Raw genomic sequence first — 19,291 nt, 5'->3', positions numbered from 1 at the left:
TCATTTTTGATTATAAAAACATAATAGAATCATGGAGATTATCTTGTCCAACTCCTTACCCACAGGTATATACAACTAAAGCACTCTTAAAAGATGGCCACTTGGCCTCTTTTCAAATACCCCCTAAGGAAAAAAAGTCCACCATCATCCAAGGCAGGTTATCCTATTATTGAACAGTGCTTATTGTCAGAAAGGTTCTTCTTAATTTTTAAGTAGAATTGTTTCATGTAATTTGAGTCTATTGTTTTATCTTGTAATTTCTGGAACAGCAGAAAAAAGTGTGATCTATCTTCTACAAGACATCTTTTCACATATTTAGAGAGCGTGATCATGTCACCTCTCAGTTCTCCTAAGTTGTTGCTTGTTTTCCAGGCCTTTTGCCATCTTGGTCGCACTTCCCTTCCCTTCACATATTCCTGTTTGTCAATATCACTTTTGAACTGACATGCCCAGAAATAGACAGACTATTCCAGATGATTCTGAGCAAAGCAGAACAGAGATTTGCTATTACTGCTCTTTATGAGCAGCTATGCCATTCATGCTGCCTGATTGCTTCTGAACAGAACACAATATACAAAAGGGGTGTTGGCTTATGTCTGATTGCTCATAGAAGAGGCCAGCCAGAGTGCCTGTTTGCCCATGACATTAAAAAGACCCAGACACCATTTGTGACAATGATACAATGATCAATGTTAGGTTTTTTGGTGGGAAGACGACAAATAGGCATATGGTGGAATGGAGATACAATTTTTCACTATTTCTTCTTTTCTCAAGACAAATTTTATGGATGTTCTTCCCAATATATAAACATCTTCAAAATTGCATTATTTAAAGACTACTCACACTGGGACTTTCTATATAACCAAACGAATGATGTAAAAACAATTGAAACAATTGGCATACAGCATAAAGCCACCCATATAGGCAAACTGTCTCAGAAAAGAATCACAGTAGATGTGCCTGCATATTCATACCTTCCTGGGGGGAGAAAGATAAACATAGTATGCAGAATGGTCTAAGGCAGTGTTTCTCAACCTTGGGGTTGAGACCCCTAGGCAGGTCATGAGGGAGTATCAGAGGAGTCGCCAAAGCCCATCAGAAAACACAGTATTTTCTGTTGGTTTCTGTGTGGGAAGTTTGGCCCAATTCTACCATTGGTGGGGTTCAGAATGCTCTTTGATTGTAGGTGAACTATAAATCCCAGCAACTACAACTCTCAAATGCCCCAAACTCCACCAGTATTCACATTTGGGCATATTGAATATTTGTGCAAACTTTGGTTCATGTCCATCATTGTCTGAGTCCAAAGTGCGCTCTGGATGTAGGTGCACTACAACTCCAAAACTCAAGGTCAATGCCCACCAAACTCTTCCAGTTTTTTCTGTTGGTCAGGAGAGTTCTGTGTGCCAAGATGGTTCAATTCCATCGTTGGTGGAGTTCAGAATGCTCTTTGATTGTAGATGAACCAGATGAACCAGTAGATCCCAGCAACTACAACTTCCAAATGACAAAATCAACCCCCCTCCCAATCCCACCAGGATTCAAATTTGAGCCTATTGGGTATTTGTGCCATATTTGGTCCAGTGAATGAAAATACATCCTGCATATTTACATTACGATTCATAACAGTAGCAAGATTACAGTTATGAAGTAGCAATGAAAACAAAGTTATGGTTGGGGGTCACCACAACATGAGGAACTGTATTAAGGGGTCGCGGCATTAGGAAGGTTGAGAACCACTGGTCTAAGGGCAAGTTGGACATTAGGTGAAAACAGAATCAGATTAAATTGCTTTTCAACCGAGTAACTTTCAGAAAGAAATCTTCTGCTATGCTATATAAATGGCAACCTAATAGATGTAAAATTATAAACTCAAAGTCTATTTACTCTGTTTACCTATGCTGTTACAAATCTGGGCAAGGTTTATCAAAATCTTTTCACCCATACCATGCTTTTTAAACTTTTAGGAAGCTTATAGATTCCAAATAACTTTTCATCCTTGTTGAAGTAAGACTTTACCGGTTTAGAGCATGGTAGATGCCTATCTAGCCCAGCATTTGTTTTCTATAGTGACTAATCAGAGACCTCTGGAAGTTCACTTCAGTCAGGACTTTATCATATGGTACTGCTAATGTAAAATTATGCTAGGATAAAAGTTCCTGTTGATAAGGCTTACCACACAACATTGTGGCTGCTCTGTAGGCTCATTGCACTTGATTTGTGATGTCACTATCTCTTTTCATTGATAGAAATCCAGTATCACTCTTGTTTTGTTGTTCTTCTCTGTAAGGGAATCTCCTCCTTGCAATCCCTGTATGTGAAGTAGAATTATACATCTGTACAATTACAGCAAAATTGGGAGGGGATAAAGAAAAATAGAAAAAAAAACCACAGCATGCATGTACTGAATGCCAGTATTGTACAATTGTGCCAAGGTGTGAAAGGGATCATTCCAATAATGGTATGTTTCTGCTTGCTTAAACAATGTGATTATAATGAGATAATAAGTTGATGTGATAAAGTTGTAGGCCAATTACTTAGCAACTGGTATTTAGAGTCATTCTGCCTCTGATCCTGGAGGTAGCATGTAATCATTGATTATAATTTATTCTCCATGAATTTGTCCAGTTTTCTTTTAATGACATTTACATTGATAGTTAATCACACACCTTGCTGCAAAAGCATGCATAGATTAATTTAGCTTTGAGAATTCCCAGAACCTGCAATGAAGCATGTACTTGCTAGAAATTTATCTGCAAATAATCTATTAAAATATCTGGTACCTCCATGTTGTAATTCTCCACATAATCTTAGAATTTTAGAATATATGTGTCTGGGCCTTTATCTGGAAACAGATGCTGGATGTTCAACATTTCCCTGATAGATGCAGAACAGACGTAGGAGAAAACAAACACATTTTCCATTGAATTACAGATGGAAGTTCAAGTAAATGGTTGGATTGCTCAAATGAATGTTGTTGAAAAAGCTTGTTGTTGTTGTTCATTCATTCAGTCTCTTCCAAGTCTTTGTGACCTCATGGACAAGCCCACACCAGAGCTCCCTGTCAGCTGTCTCAACCCCCAGCTCCTTCAAGGACAACCCAGTCACTTCAAGGATGCCATCCATCCATCTTGCCCTTGGTCTGCCCCTCTTCCTTTTTCCTTCCCTTTTCTCCAGCATAATTGTCTTCTCTAACCTTTCCTATCTCCTCATTATGTGGCCAAAATACTTCATCTTTGCCTCTAATATCCTTCCCTCCAATGAGCAGTTGGGCTTTATTTCCTGAAGTATGGACTGGTTGGATCTTCTCGCGATCCAAGGCATTCTCAGAAGTTTCCTCCAACACCACAGTTCAAAAGCATCTATCTTCCTTTGCTCAGCCTTCCCTATGGTCCAGCTCTCACATCCGTAGGTTACTACGGGGAATACCATTGCTTTTACTATGTGGATCTTAGTTGCCAGTGTGATGTCTCTACTCTTCACTATTTTATCAAGATTGGTCATTGCTCTCCTCCCAAGAAGTAAGGGTCTTCTGATGTAGTCTGCTTCTGCAGTTATCTTTGCACCTAGAAATACAAAGTCTGTCACCGCCTCCATGTTTTCTTCCTCTAGTTGCCAGTTATCAATCAGTCTGGTTGCCATAATCTTGTTTTTTTATGTTTAACTGCAACCCAGTTTTGGCACTTTCTTCTTTCACCTTGATTAGAAGGCTCCACAGCTCCTCCTCGCTTTTGGCCATCAAAGTGGTATCATCTGCATATCTAAGGTTGTTAATGTTTCTTCTGGCAATTTTTACCCCAGCCTTGCATTCATCAAGCTCCGCATATTGCATGATTGTTCTGCATACAAGCTGAATAGGTTGGGTGAGAGTATGCAACCCTGCTGTACACCTTTCTGAATCTGTTGTTCCATGGTCAGTTCTTACTGTTGCTACTTGGTCCTTATACTGATTCCTCAGGAGAGAGATAAGGTGATTTGGTATGCTCATACCACCAAGAACTTGCCACAATTTATTATGATCCACACAGTCAAAGGCTTTAGAATAGTTAATAAAACAGAAATATCAAGTAAATCCAATAAGCATGAAACAAGTTTTGGGGGTTGCTCTTCGCAATCCCAAAACAAGAACTGTAAAGTGTTGCTTTATTGTACTTATCATGTGTGTTCCACACAACATGTCCATGTCAGCAATACACATCTTGAAAATGATTTTTCAGTATTGCCTGGAGAATATTAATTTGTAACTTGGGAAGGAATTACAGTTGGAGGAAATGTTCCTGTTGTTTGCTGTATGCATTGCTATAATCCATGTTTATGAAAAAAAATCAGTTGTTGCTACTTTTTATAGAAGATTGAAAGACAATTTCCAGTCCAAACAAAAATATTTCTACCTAAAGGTCTTTATAAATGATACATAGTTTTCATGGTTTGACTAAACAGCATTCTTGTGGATGGGAGAGGGATCTGGCACTAAAACAATATTATTTTGGAAGCACAATACTCTAAAAAAGAAGGTACACCCATCCAGAATTTTGGAGCCAAAAATGAGCAATGACATTGAGAACTATATGACTGGCCAAAATTCTATACAGCATTATGAAATCTGAATGTTACTGACCCAATTCCATGCCCATCCTACCTCACGTCCACTATGAATTGGAAATGTTTTTCTAGGAAGTCCAAACCAGTAATAAATGCTCTAAGAGATCTTGCTTTTTTGCAATGGTTTGGGCAGGCACTTAGATCATGTTCCATCTATCTACAGAAACATGTCTGTTTGAAAGAATGAAGTTGGTGTGACCTGGCTTCTCTGGATCAACAGATTTAATATTTATTTTATTTTATTTCACTTATGTACTGCTTGTCACTAGGACTCACAATTGTATAAAATATACCAACAAAACAGGTAAAATGAGATAAATATTAAAATTTTGAAACATTCCTCAACTTCTCATAATGTGGAGTAAAGCTGGATTAGCTGGTTTTTTCCCCACATTATGGACATTAAGTCTCTGGATGTCATCTGGATTAAAATCAGTGTTTAAGGCCTGTGTAAACAAGACCATAGTGCAATACTCAAACTGTTGTACCTTGCTGGCTCATATTATATAGAGGTTCATCAGATGTTAAATATGTTTGTTTCCATAGTAACTTAAAGATAGATGGATGAGTTACATTTTTTTGTTTCAGTTTCTGCTGTCACAACACTTTGATCATAAAGTAATACTCCTTCTTCCCTTTGAACAGAACATGGTTGAAAAAATGGCGTATGTTATCAGAAATCCATTACATATTAAATCAAGAAGAGATTTTGTCTATAGCAGTTTTTACTTTAATGATATTTTAGGGGTAAAAATGCATTTTATTGTATGGGGTTTAACCCTTATGGTTTGATAAACAATTAAGTGACAAATTACTATCCTCTGTCCATCCTCAATGGACATTTTGCTTCATTACAAGTAAAGACTTTTTGCATATATTTAAATTTTCAATATTAATGTCAAAACTATGTGGTATAATTTTACATAGTATTTGTGCTACATTAGAACAAAGTCGAGCATAAGAAACCTTTGATATTGCTTGCCAAGTTTTTTATTCTTAAGTTCATTTGGAAAGATCCAATTTCATTCAGGTGAATCAACTGACTCCAAGCAAGTGTTTCAGAAAGTCATTTAATCTTGGAAAATATACAAGTTAGAAGTGTTGGGGAGTTTGTGGAGTTATGAAGATCTTGCACTGTTAGTATACACTTGAATTGGCAGATATCTTGAAATGATAGGATGGTACTTATAGATATTTGTGGTGAATCAAACATTTTAAATGTAGCATTATTCTGTAAAAATGTATTTACTACAAATAGATGTTCAGATATTTATGTGTGTGTGTGAGAGAGAGAGAGAGAGAGATTGTTAGAATTAGGAAATCATAACTGAATTCAATAACGTTACAATAAGGATAATTTAATTCCTTATTTATTGATTAATAATATTTTCTTACTGTTTTATATCTATAATAATGTCTTTATTTTTCTTTAAATTTTTTTAAGAGAGCACAATCAGATGAACTGGAAAAGATAGAAAAACATGGCAAGTCAAGTAAAGAAAAGGAGAATGCCAAGTCTTTGGATAAACCTGAACAGTAAGAATGTTGTGTACAGAGCATGTTGATTGCAGGAAGCTGAAATCATTACATTTGTTGGCTCAGGTTCTGGTTCTGGTTCAGCTGTAATGAATGTGGTCTGGATCAAACTAACTGATTCAGTAACTTGTTCAGTGTATGGTAACCATCTAATTTACTTCCAGTTCACATACAAGGAACATTATTCATAATGGTTTAAGAAAAACAATGGTATCCTTCTCAATACCCTGTTTCTTTCTATTAGATACATTGCAATAAGTGACACTGCTCTACCCTGAATACATTCCTGTTCTTGGGTTCTAACTGATCATTATTTCTGTTTTTCCTGTTTTTCTATAACTTTCTGTTCTCTGTTTTCCTACTCCAGTTTCAGATTAAGAATAATTTTTACTTCAAATATGTTTCTACTTTATTTTTCATTTGTATTGCATTCTCATTGCAATGAATGTGTAAAGTTCATTGAATGGAAACCAAATATGCTATATGCCTCCTTTCTTTTATTGTTGTTTCACATCACATAATTATATATTATTCCTCCTCTCTCCCTACATTTATATGTTGACCAAATCCAAATCACAAAGAGGAAGCAGGCCAGTTTCTGCTTAATGCTTCCCAGGCTCAGACCTTAGGAGTAGCCTGAACAAATCCAAAAACATATCAATTGCCCAAATGTGGTCACTCTGACTATGGGTTCTAGTAGGTCTGGGGAGTGCTACTGTTGGCTGTTTTGTTGACTCATGAAATCCTTTCTACCAATCCCTGTCTGACAATTGAGTTTCCATTATTGTTTGCTGGGACTCAAACCCTTCAGAGGGCAAATCAGTTGACCAGTTCTGTTATCTTTTCTCTCTTTACTTTGGGACAATTGGATACTAGGAACAGTAAAAAAAAGGGTCGCATTATCACATATTACCACCAAGTTTACATCCAAAACAATAACTCAGCAGTCATGATGCTGTGTTATTCCAAAGCAACACTCCATCAGGACCCTTGAAATGATGGACTATCATTATAAAACCAATGTCCAGTAATTTTTTTATATATGTATGCATAATGGAAGCAATCCAAGCAGCCAGTAGCTTGTTGGATGAGGGGATGGTTTTGCTGCCTCAAAAATGGCGAAAGGGTTGCCATCTTTTCAGCTTTTTTTTTTTTTTTGGGAGGGGGGAGAGGGAACTTGGATTTCAAAGCTGCTAAGAATTTCGCCAAATATGTTGGGGGGTTTGTTTAACTGGTATTTTGTATTTCCCCTAAGTTCTTTCTGTTCTACTATAACAGAGATTTTCAGATAATCATTTGGGGAAAATAAAATTAAAACCTGAATCTGGTTCCATTTAATTCATTGGTTGACTGGGTATTAAAACATACTATACTACTTAGATCTGCTTTGTTGTGGAATGCTAGGTCAGTAGGGGTCTCAATAATAGATCTAAATAATATTTTCATTGACTTCTGCAGGTTTCTTTATGAATTATCCCTAATTCCCAACTTCTCAGAACGAGTCTTTTGTATCCTGTTCCAATCAACATTTTCTGAAAGCATTTCCTCCATCCGTAGCAAACTTGAATTGTTACAGAAACTGTGTGAGGTACGTTCTGGACCATCTGATATGAGAGCTAGATTTGCTGATATTTAATCTTTCTTGCTCAGCAATACTCATATTTCAAAAGTTTTATATTTACTTTAAACACTCATTAAATGTGAAGGATAGCAGTCCTGCTAGATGGAACATTTTATGAATGTGCTTCAAGATCAAAGCAAGTCTTACGATTTGGCTTTCAGTGCTAAAATATAACATCATAAGTCTGTAGCCAATGCACATCAACCTCTCGAGAATAATGTACCTTCTTCCTGTGCCAAAGCAAAATCTACTGTCTTTGTAGTAGACATTGCTTCCTTTTTGTAATTTTCAAACAAAAGCTATTTGTTTTTGTTTTTTTCCCTCCACTGGGTGCCTTAATTTGGGGCAGCTACATTGCTGGTTTAATTGGTAATCAGTAATCTTAAGACAATGGGATAAATTAAGTAACAATGGCAAAACATGGCTTAAAGTAATCACATCTTAAAGTGTTCTTTTTCATTCTTTGTTCAGCAAATGACAATCATACTTAGAAATGTTTTTGAAAGGTTTATTATAAAACCTTTGTGATCATTTTGCATGGAGAACTATTTACTTATGTGTATCATGCATTCCAAATTGTTCTCTAGAAGTGAGACCTTCATGGCAGTGTTTTTCTGGTAAGGGAACACTAGCCTACGTTGAATGTTTGTTCCTAAACATCCTTAAAGTGAAAAATATTAAAGTACTGCCCACGCCTAGAATTAATATTTTTGATTTGTTTAGACATTTTCATTTTTGTTTGCAGCTTGACCTTCTGCTTCTCTGGATCCATTATCTCCCAGTTAAGAAATTCTTGCTTATTCTCTTTATTCAGGGACCATTTAATGAATGTTATCCTGCTAAAGTTCACCCTAACCGGTTACTATGAAATGTGGTAGAATGGGAGCATTTTTCATAAAAGCCATTACTTGCCAAAATTGCACCCCAGCAGGCCTTCACTGGGTGTTCTCTGTGAGGAGTGGTATTGTGTGAAGATATAATAGTCTGAGAAATGTGTATTTCTGTATGCAAAGTGACAATAGAGTGGTGCATTCCCATTTTCTCACACCATGGGTACATGTTATAATGCACTTTTGAAATGTTATTTGGAAATCGCACCAAAGCTCTAACATCTATTTACCTGTCTATTTATTACAACATTTGTGCTGTTTTAAACTTCTGTTTAATTTTGTATTAAACTGTTAAAAGCAACTGTTAAAATTGATTTAAGAGTTTAAAACAAAATTAAAACATTAAAATAATTGAACCAGATTAAATATATGTATTGCAAAATTTATCAGGTTAAAGCATGTTTAAAAAGTTAAAGTTTACAAATATGTACATGGATATTTGGAGTATATCAATTAGCCTTTGGTTATTAACTTTAATGCCATGTTTTCATATACTGCTGAAAAAATGCCAACATCAATGCCACTGGGTCTCCAAAGGGAAACCATTTCACAACTAGAGTGTCACAGCTAAGAACGCCTTCTTCCACATAATATCAGTACTATGATCTCAAGCTGTTTAGGGTTTTCCATGTCACCATAAATTATCAGACTGAAAGCACATTACAGTATAATTCCATGTTTCTCAATGAATCTGTATGTTATTCTGGCCAACAATCTAACTCAGCCTTTCTCAACCTGGGGGTCGGAACTCCTGGAAGGGGGGGGGGGGGGGTCACCAAAGATCATCGGAAAACATTAGTATTTTCTGTTGGTCATGGGGGTACTGTGTGGGAAGTTTGAACCAATTCTATCATTGGTGGAGTTCAGAATGCTCTTTGGATGTAGGTGAACTATAAATCCAAGCAACTACAACTCCCAAATGTCAAGGTCTATTTTCCCCAAACTCCACCAATGTTCACATTTGGGCATATAGAGTATTTGTGCCAAGTTTGGTCATTATTTGAGTCCACAGTGCTCTTTGGATATAGGTGAACAACAACTTCAAAACTCAAGGTCAATGCCCACCAAACCCTTCCACTATTTTTTGCTGGTCATCAGAGTTCTGAGTGCCAGGTTTGATTCAATTACATTATTGGTAGAGTTCAGAATGCTCTCTGATTGTAGGTTAACTATAAATCTCAGCAACAACTCCCAAATGACAACATCAACCCTCCCCCCCCCCCCCCGACCCCACCAGTATTCAATGTTGGGCATATCAGTTATTTGTTCTAAATTCGGTCCAGTGAATGAAAATACATCCTGCATATTGGATATTTACTTAATGATTCATAACAGAAGCAAAATTACAGTTATGAAGTAGAAACAAAAATAATTTTTTTGGCTGGGGGTCACCACAATATGGGGAATTGTATTAAGGGGTTTGGCATTAGGAAGGTTGAGAAACACTGATCTAGCTGTTTTACACCACTTGTAGCTTCTGAGTTATCTTCGAATCAAAACGTAACCAGCGTTTGAAATACATCAATTAAAATATCCCAATCCATGGAAATTGATGGACCAGTCAAAGCTGCCCCTAGCATTCTGAGGTGCAGATTTCATCATGCACCTGTTCCTATGGAGTGGGGACAGACCCCCTGAAAGATATTCTGTTTAACCAATTCCTTTATTGAGAACCATCAAGCCATAAATCCTCTGCTTTACTAGTATTCAGCTCGTTATAGCATGCAAACACTATTTCAGCTCAATTAACAATCCTAGCACTAACTTAAATCATGAGGGGGGGAAAATTCGGTACTATAACTGATGCCAAACTAAAATTGATTGATCCATGCAGTAGAAAGCAGAAATCTTGGTTTGATCCTAAGAAGATCACTGATTTAGAGCTACAAAATCCTGCTGTTACTTCCTTGCTTGTATCCTCCATAATTTCCTTCCAATTGTCTCAAGAATTTAGCAGACAATGTTCCTGAAATGCAAAGCATGTGCAATTGTTTAGAATTTTAATTAGTGTTTACTTTTTGTCTGCAACACGTCAAGAAATCTGTGTCTGAGAGACAGAGTAGGATCTGTGGCTTTGTCTTATTAAGAGGATTGCATGTATTATAGTTCTGACTGCAACAGCAGCATGATTGCCAAAGTATAGTTTGGATTGTTTCATTGTGCCAGATGCCTCTTTGCATTAGAAAATGCATAGCCTAACAGAGATAAGCCTCTGTGGTGAGCTTTTATGCCAAGTGTTTGAGTTCTAGTGCTTTGTCTCTATAAGTGATTCAGTCTCTCACAGGACTCTTCCACACAGCTGAATAAAATCCCATATTACCTGCTTTGAACTTGAAATCAAGTTGTGCCTTACAAAGTTTGCCCCCAAATGAATGCCTCAAAACCTTCTGCTGGGGAAATTCCATGTTGTGTGACTTCCAGCAGAGGGACCACCATTAACCAGGGTGGAAGCATCCTTGGACACGTCTCTCACAACATAGGAGGCTTCTTGTGTTGTTCTCCTCCCTAGAAGGTTGTAGTGAATCCACTTTCGTTAGGTTTGTTTTAGGCCTAGAAAAAATGATAGGCCCAGAAGACAGCAGCCATCTTAGAGAGAGATGCCGAGGGACTCCATTATGGTGGATCATTTTCCAGGAGAGGGCGTATATATTTAAATCAGCCTTTGGAGGGAAAATGAGAGAGGAATTTGATTGGCCAAGTCAGAGGAGGCAGAGTCTGGCTCGCCAGAGGAAAAAACTTACTTTTAAAAAGAGGTTTTTGAGATCCCTGAGAGGAGTTGGAGTTTGGAGTTTGAAGAGAAAAGGTGTTTAGGTGTGGAGTGGTTGTTAGGGTTAGTAGTAGAGGCCTAGGTCTGGCCAGAAGATTTCTAGCAGGGTAGCTGAAGCAGTCTTGTAACTAATAGGAAAATTAGCTGAGTGGTAGTAGGATAGTATCAGGGAAGATCTATCTGGGCTACTGAAGATTCTCTCGCAGAGACACTGTCCTGTTAGGTTTCTTGTTTGTGTTTGGAGAGAGAAGATTCTCTGTGTAACAAAGATAGAACCGTTCTTGTAACCATCACGCTTTTAAGACAGTATTTTTGAAACAGCCAAGCTTTTGTACCTGATTTAGTCAAGCCCTCTCAAAATAAACCTCATTGTTTTGTTACTCAAGCATCTGCCTCACGTGAGCCTCTGTGTAGAAAGTTTTAAACAACAGTTTTACGGAAGAAGTTAGAGAAACAGATTCTTTTCTTTTGGTGGCAGCGAAAACTTAAAAGCTTATTTATGGAGAATCACCTCAGTCTAGTATTTTAAATGGTGGCAGCAATTTGAAGTTTATTTCTGTCTTTAACAAGTTCAAGTTTTAAATGCCCTAAGCCTAAACTCTCTTTACAAAGGGCAAGGATTCCCACGTGTGATGGGGAAAGTGTCACCTAGAGGGAACTGCACGTAGAGTGTCAGATTAATCCTGCTGCCCCTCTCTTTCCTCCGCAAAATCAAGCAAAGCGGGACACTTCACCTGGCCTTTGTGATAAGCTCATAAGTTCCAAAGTTCAAAGCCCTGATATTCCTACAAATGTATTTAGTTACCATTGAAAGTGGACTGTGGACTGCAGAGTGAGATGGCCACTGCAGGTAGCAGGACTGTTCCCACACCAAAGATGCCCCAGCATTGCTATCATAACTCCCTCTCTATCACTCCAGTGCTTTGCCTCCCTTGTTTTCCTGATCACATGGCTATATGTTTCCTATGCTTATTTGTCATTGTTATTTGCCTACCTTACCCTCTATATAAAACGGTGTCAGGCATGTAAAGTATCCATGACATCTTTAAGTAGAGCCAATGCTATTAGGTTACCATTTTTCTACATAGGACAGCTGAAACACAGTGGTGGTAGATGAAGTGTTGGAGAGATCAGATGAACACAGCGGTGAGCATTCTTCTGCCACCTCAGGAAGCAGGAAAGCTTAAGTCCCTAACTGTGAATTGAAGAGAAATAATTTGCATCAAATTGTTCTGAAAATTGTGCTCTGTGTGTAACTTTAAAAAAAAGGAAATGAACTGTTTCTGAAATATTGAATATGACCTTTGTCTACATCTTATTTCCTCAGACATTGAAAAGTGGTTCAGGAGTTATGCAGGTTTTAGGCTTGGTCCTTGCATTTGGAAATTACATGAATGGTGGAAATCGAACAAGAGGACAGGCGGATGGGTTTGGATTAGACATATTGCCCAAACTGAAAGATGTCAAGAGCAGTGTAAGTTTAGCTTCCACTCATTTGCTTCAGTTGCCACAGTTTTTTTTTTACATTGCGTCTTTTAGCTCAGAGTCCCTTATGATTATCTTATTAATTAAATGGAAAGTTGAACACATCTGTTATGGATATATTACTTAAAGCATGTTTTCATACTCTGAGATAGACTCCAGATTCAAGAGTTTAGAATCAACCATTTATTTTTGTACAAAGGAAAGGTTCTGTAGTTTGATTTTTTTTTTACTTAATTCCTATTCTTGTATTACATATAGATAATTTTCTTCTTCCTTTACATCTGAAATACAAATGAACACATCAATTTATATTTTAAAAAATTACAATCTGAGAAAATCATCTACCGCCATTCTCACCCTCGGTCTGAGAATGGCAGTATATAAATATAGTTAATTTTAAAAAATGAGCAAGGAACTATATAACATATAAGAAAAAGACCAAGAGTCATTGTCTTTAGATAACAAATAATAATAAGTAGTATCCAAAGCTGGACTTCTAGTAGTGAAACAGTGGAGCCCAATGGAAATGAAGGGAGATGATCCCTTTCCCCACTACATTCACTGTTGGAGTTTTGAAAGACTGGAAACCTACTCCCCTGAGCTAGTTTTCCATTGTCATGGAGAGTTATAGAAGAAGGGAGAAAAAATAAAGTGTTTATCCTCTGTGAATCCACTCCAAAACACACCGACTGCTCTGAGGCCTCCAATCGCCTCATCACTGCTGTCCAGATCTTGAATACCAATTAGGTACTGCAACATTTTGGTCAAAAATAGAGTCTTCCTTGCTTCTTCTATTTTATTTATGAGAAGTGATAGAGAATGCAGGAATTTTTCTATGTTCCTGCATGTTCTGTCTACTGGCTCCCTGTTAAACTTACATGTATTAGGCAGACCCAAGAATGGGAAGGGCCAATGCAGTTTCCACCTTCCATGAAATGTAGACTTTGAAAACATAAGAGGGATTATTTATAGCATCATCTGATATGATGACCACTATTACATGTAGGCAATAATTCTACTAGCATATTATACCATACAGATATAAAATCCATCATTCTAGTAATTACATTTTGTGTGTAATCATGGAGTGCATAAAAGACCCAGTGAGACTGAACAACTACTATAATTTCTTGCTCATTCTGTCTTGTTACTTCATCTTCATATACTGTAATGAACATTCATTAAACTGTGGACATGCCTTTGAGGTTAGTATTGTTTCCTCAGTCCTTCTTTAACATGCACTTTAGCTCTTACTTTTATCAGAACAATCATAGTGCCCTCTTCCTCTTTCAAGTAGACTTTACCTTATAGTTTAATGATCAATTAAATGTATAAAACTAAAATAGGAACAACTCTAGCATTTATCTGATACATGGATGTATTCAAACATCGTAATTTAATTTTGCCTCTACACAGGACAACAGCAGAAGTCTTCTGTCATACATTGTCTCCTACTACTTGCGCAATTTTGATGAGGTGGGTAAATAAAGCCCTTTGTCTTATTTAGTTTCTTTTTAAAGTTTTATAGTTTAATTCATCATCTTAAGAGGAACAATGGATGAAGTCCATCATTCTACGAGCAGATATGTGCTGTGGGACTTCCTCCTCTCCTTCATCCAACAGCTTTCCTTGTCATTGGAAAATATGCCCTTGAGGTTTTTCCAAGCCTCCAGAAAAAATTTGCAAAGCACAAGAAACCACAAAGAAGGAGTGGGAAATCCATTGGCAGAAAAACACCTTGTGATTCAGTTGGTTGGTTGGTTTAGTTTGATATATTTTGTTATGTTAAATGTGTTTTTGAAGTGAAATAAGCCAAATAAAAAAACAGCAAAAACCATTGTGAGGATTACAGTTAGACTTCCTCCTCAACAACATCAGTGACCAATACCTGTCAGAGTGAGCCATTCAAATACTATTGAATTGCCATTTATCTTTACATGTAATTTGATTTATTCATTGAATTGTGACATTCATATGCTGCTCCATAACCAGTTCTCTGTGTGACTTCCACTAAAAATATCAATATATCATCCAACCATGATATATCAATAATAATAATAATAATAATAATAATAATAATAACACTTTATTTGTACACCGCTACCATCTCCCCAAGGGACTCGGTGCGGCTTACATGAGGCCGAGCCCAAACACAACAATACAAGCAATAATAACAACAATACAAGCAATTAAAAACACATAGACAATAAGAAACAACATTATCAATAAAACAACACATAGTTAAAAACAGTGGGAAGGCCAAATGTTAGGTTAAAATTGGAAATAATGCTAGGACATGAACAGAAGGTGATACTGGTGTTTGTGGAAGGGCATACGAGCAGACTTAAAGAAATGTAAAGTGCTTTGGAGGACAAAGTGCTATGGGGTCAATATAATTATTCAGCCATAAAAATACAAATTCAATATTGAGCAAAAAAGAAAAGGTCAACGAAATACAAAGAAGCAATTCATCAGTAAAAGGTTGTTAAAGATGGGGGGGGGGGGGGGATTTGGAAGCCTGACTCAGTCTTTGCTGAAAGGAATGTAGAATGGGCACCAGGCAAGGGTCTCTGATGGAAATTTTCATTAACAAAGTGTTCGTGGCTACACCTCACTTGGCAAAGGACATGGAGAAAGGCTACCAAAGATTACCTCACTGTCTGGGTGGGAAGAAATGACCCATGTCACCTGGCATCAAACTGTTTGGTGCTTTATGGATTGAAATCAGAACTTGTTCTTCAGAAATTGACCAGAGGCCAGCCAAGATGACAGAAGTTATATATGAATGTATCCATTCATGTTTAACAATCTTGCCACCTTGTTCAGGTCTAATCAAAGTTCCCAGAGTATTTTCAGAGACTGTTGTTCACATTAACTTAAGTCTTCCAAAATGAATAGCGATGACAAAATTATTTCTGTCCTGAAAGAGTTCCAGGTGGCTTATTAGCCTCAACTCGTAAAAGGTACTTGGAACCACATTGATATTTAATGGCAATTGTAAATCAATGAGTACCTCTAAATTTTGAATCTGAATCTTATTGAGGAAGTTCACCTTTTTCAGAGTGGGCTGAATACTATTCAGATGTACAAATAATCCTTCCAGTCACAATAACTGTATCTTGGCCAGACAGAGACCCCAGTGTGCTTCCTTCATATAGTCTTGGGTCAACTCTTCGGGATTTGATAAAGCAAGAATAGAAGGTGGGTGTCATCAACATGTTAGTGACATGTCACACCTCATCATTCACCATGGCTAGGGCTCATTGGAGTCACAATTCAACCTTTGGATGTCGCATCTTGCTCCTTTCTGTTGTATATAATTGTACAGATATAAGCCTGAGTCATAGTGTTAGTAATCTTGATGAACACAGACAATGAAACTGAGTTCATATTTTAATGTAACAAGATATATTTTGTGGCCTCTTCTTGTTCCTCATTTGGAGAGATACAACTCATTCACTCATCTGAGACTTCAGCCAAATGAATATATTACAAATTTTGGCTCTTCTTTTCCATCAGCACACACTAAGTCAGTGGTTCTCAACCTGGGGTCCCCAGATGTTTTTGGCCTACAGCTCCCAGAGATCCTAACAGCTGGTTAACTGGCTGGGATTTCTGGGAGTAGTAGGCCAAAAACATCTGGGGATCCCAGGTTGAGAACCACTGCACTAAGTCATTAAGTGATATTTCATGGCTAATTTGCCTGTTTTATGATACTCTTATTCATAGAATTATTGTAGAGTAATGATAGAGCATTTCTTGGACACAGTCTTTGACTTAGGCACTATGGTGTCTATCTCAGTTTTTTCAATATATTGACCATATTTATTTTATGCTTTGTCAGGATGCTGGAAAAGAGCAATGCACCTTCCCTCTTCCAGAGCCCCAAGATCTTTTTCAAGCTTCTCAGTTAAAGTTTGAAGAGTTTCAAAAGGATCTCCGCAAACTTAAAAAAGACTTGAAAGGTATGTAGCTTTTTTGAGGTTCATTGTTGCTTCTCATTTGAAATACACCCAGAAAAATGACTGTTGAAGGTATTCAGCATGTGCTAGCAATCCTAAATAAATAAACATCTCTCCCCCCCCCAATTTAATTCAATTTAAAGCCCTCATTATCACATTTTTGAGATGCCTAGCAAATACATTATTTCCAACTCATGTCGTGTTAAAGGTTATTCTTCATAAATGCATAGGCCATGGTCCAAAAAGCCAAATGAATTTCAGTGGTTATTAGGCTACAGTTTTATCAACCCTTACCTGGAATTAATTTCTATTGAAATTAATGAACGTTATCCATGAGTAAGTATATCTATTAGTATATCAATGTCATTTCTACCAGTTCTATGTGAATATTGTGTATTACTTCTGTTACTTGTCACTTTGTAGATAGGAAGTAAGTCTTAGCAGCTTGGTTGAATATTAGAACTTTTGATATTGATTCTTCCCTAATAATTTAGGTCTGCCCCCTCTCCCTTAGCCTTTTAAATTTCTGAAAATTGTGTAATCCTCCTCCATGCTGTCCCTCTATTGTCATATACCGGTATATTTAATATCCCCACATCCTTTATCCTGAGGGTTGTGCATGTCAGATCTCTCTACATCAACCATACCGAGTACATCCTGACTATCATGATATTCTTAAACATAATATTCCTTTTCCCATATGTAATTTGGGATCTGATTGAAAGCATGCAAGGTTTAAAAAATCAGATGGTACTTAAGAACATGTTTAAAAATAGAGCTGAAGCTTAATGAGTTTGTGCAACAACATAAAGAGTTTATCATACTGTGATGATCATCCCCCGGAAGACTGGGCACTGCTGGACAGAATACATTCCTCCTGTAGCATTTCCCCCATATTCTGAACACATTGACACATACATGCACACTCACACATTTATAGACATACATATCTGCTAACATCTGGAGAGAAGAAGAAGAAGGCACAATGCATAAGCAAAAATCTGATTTTTAGAGTGTCTGACTTTAAACCTACTCTGTAATTGATTTCTAAAAGTAAAACACCTTTCTTGCAATGAAAACTAAGTTTGCTGAAGTATGTTTTTCTACCTGTAATTTATTTATGAATTAAAATATTTCTACCTTGTCCTGTATCACAAGATTTTATGTGGTGTTCACATAAAATAAAAAAGGTAAGAACAATGAGAGTAATTTCAATATGCTAAAAATTTATTCAATATTAAAATTTTTAACAAGTCATAAGAGGTTCAAAAGGTTAAAACAGTTTAAAACCATGTGCAAGCCTTATGAAGCAAATCACTTTGGCCCAGAGGCTATAATAATTGGATGCTTCAGGACACTGCATTCGAGTTGTGGCGTCTCCTGATCTAGCAAATAGTAACGTGAGTTGCTACACCTGACTGCCTCGGTGTGTTGGCTGTCTGTGTGAAACCATACAAACTTACAATCGTATTTATAATGCAAAATGTTTTCTTTATGCTGCATAATCAGGATGTTAAGCTCGGGTGCACATGTGCTTAAAAGGGAATTCATTGTTGGTTTTCCTTAAAGGGAAAGATTGTTTACATGCACACTCACACACCTATTTCTCTATATTTGTCTGCCCATTTTCTTCTTATTTTTATTCATTCTTATTTTCCCTATTTTATGAGCATTAAGTACTGACTTTTGCTAATATCTGTGAGTGGGGAAGGTGTCACCGGCATGAAAATACCCAACTTTTCATTTATTTATTTATTGAGGACCAGGGCCTTCTATTGAAGCAGGATTTTCATTTGTAGTTTCATCGAGTATTTATTTTTTTTGGATCATCCTGCTTATCTGTCACCAATTTCTACTTCTTTTGTTTTAAAGTCTTATGTGTCTGGACATTAATCTGTTATGTACCAGACATTTGAATAAACAAAGGACCCTAGACAGTGAGGCATTTTATTAATATATCTACTAGTTTGGCTCCATCGATTGCCCCTCGATTTCACAGCTCTCCAGGATTCTCAGTTTAGTCTTTCTCAGTTCAGTGACATATAGTTTGTTAAGCAACCTGATCTGCTTTTGATCTCCCTTGGCTGTCAGCAGACCTCCTTGATGCAGTCATGCGCTGTTCTAACTTTCAGTAATGCTGTCATTCCAGACTTTAAATGTTAGTACTTGCTGCAAGCCTTAAAACAACTTGCTCTTAAACAGCATTGGGCAGCTAGAGCCAAGGAAACAATATAGGAATATTTAAGTTTAAATGTTGAGTATTATTCTGCAGCCATTCTATTACTTTGACACATACATGCACTTCAGTATTCATTCATCTTGAAATGATTGATATAATTTTCCACACAAATTTCAGTACATTTTAAAAGCATAACATTGCAAACTTATGAATTTGATAAGAGCTATTCCTAGAGAAATGTATATAAGA

At 36.9% G+C, this 19,291-nt stretch overlaps 1 protein-coding gene across 2 annotated transcripts in view; it reads left to right on the top strand.

Annotated features, from left to right (window-relative positions):
- The window catches only part of FMN2 (formin 2), a 187,865-nt gene that overhangs the window by 118,958 nt on the left and 49,616 nt on the right, over nucleotides 1–19,291 (top strand). For both annotated transcript variants that reach the window (XM_060753881.2, XM_067464831.1), the window contains 5 exons: nucleotides 6,047–6,138; nucleotides 7,597–7,726; nucleotides 12,744–12,890; nucleotides 14,318–14,377; nucleotides 16,746–16,866. In XM_060753881.2, the coding sequence (XP_060609864.2) occupies nucleotides 6,047–6,138; nucleotides 7,597–7,726; nucleotides 12,744–12,890; nucleotides 14,318–14,377; nucleotides 16,746–16,866 (550 nt within the window). The remainder of the gene's footprint in view (nucleotides 1–6,046; nucleotides 6,139–7,596; nucleotides 7,727–12,743; nucleotides 12,891–14,317; nucleotides 14,378–16,745; nucleotides 16,867–19,291) is intronic.

Source organism: Anolis sagrei, chromosome 1, assembly GCF_037176765.1.
Source record: "Anolis sagrei isolate rAnoSag1 chromosome 1, rAnoSag1.mat, whole genome shotgun sequence".
Taxonomy (NCBI): Eukaryota; Metazoa; Chordata; class Lepidosauria; order Squamata; family Dactyloidae; genus Anolis; species Anolis sagrei.
This window is presented reverse-complemented; position numbering and strand designations above follow the sequence as displayed.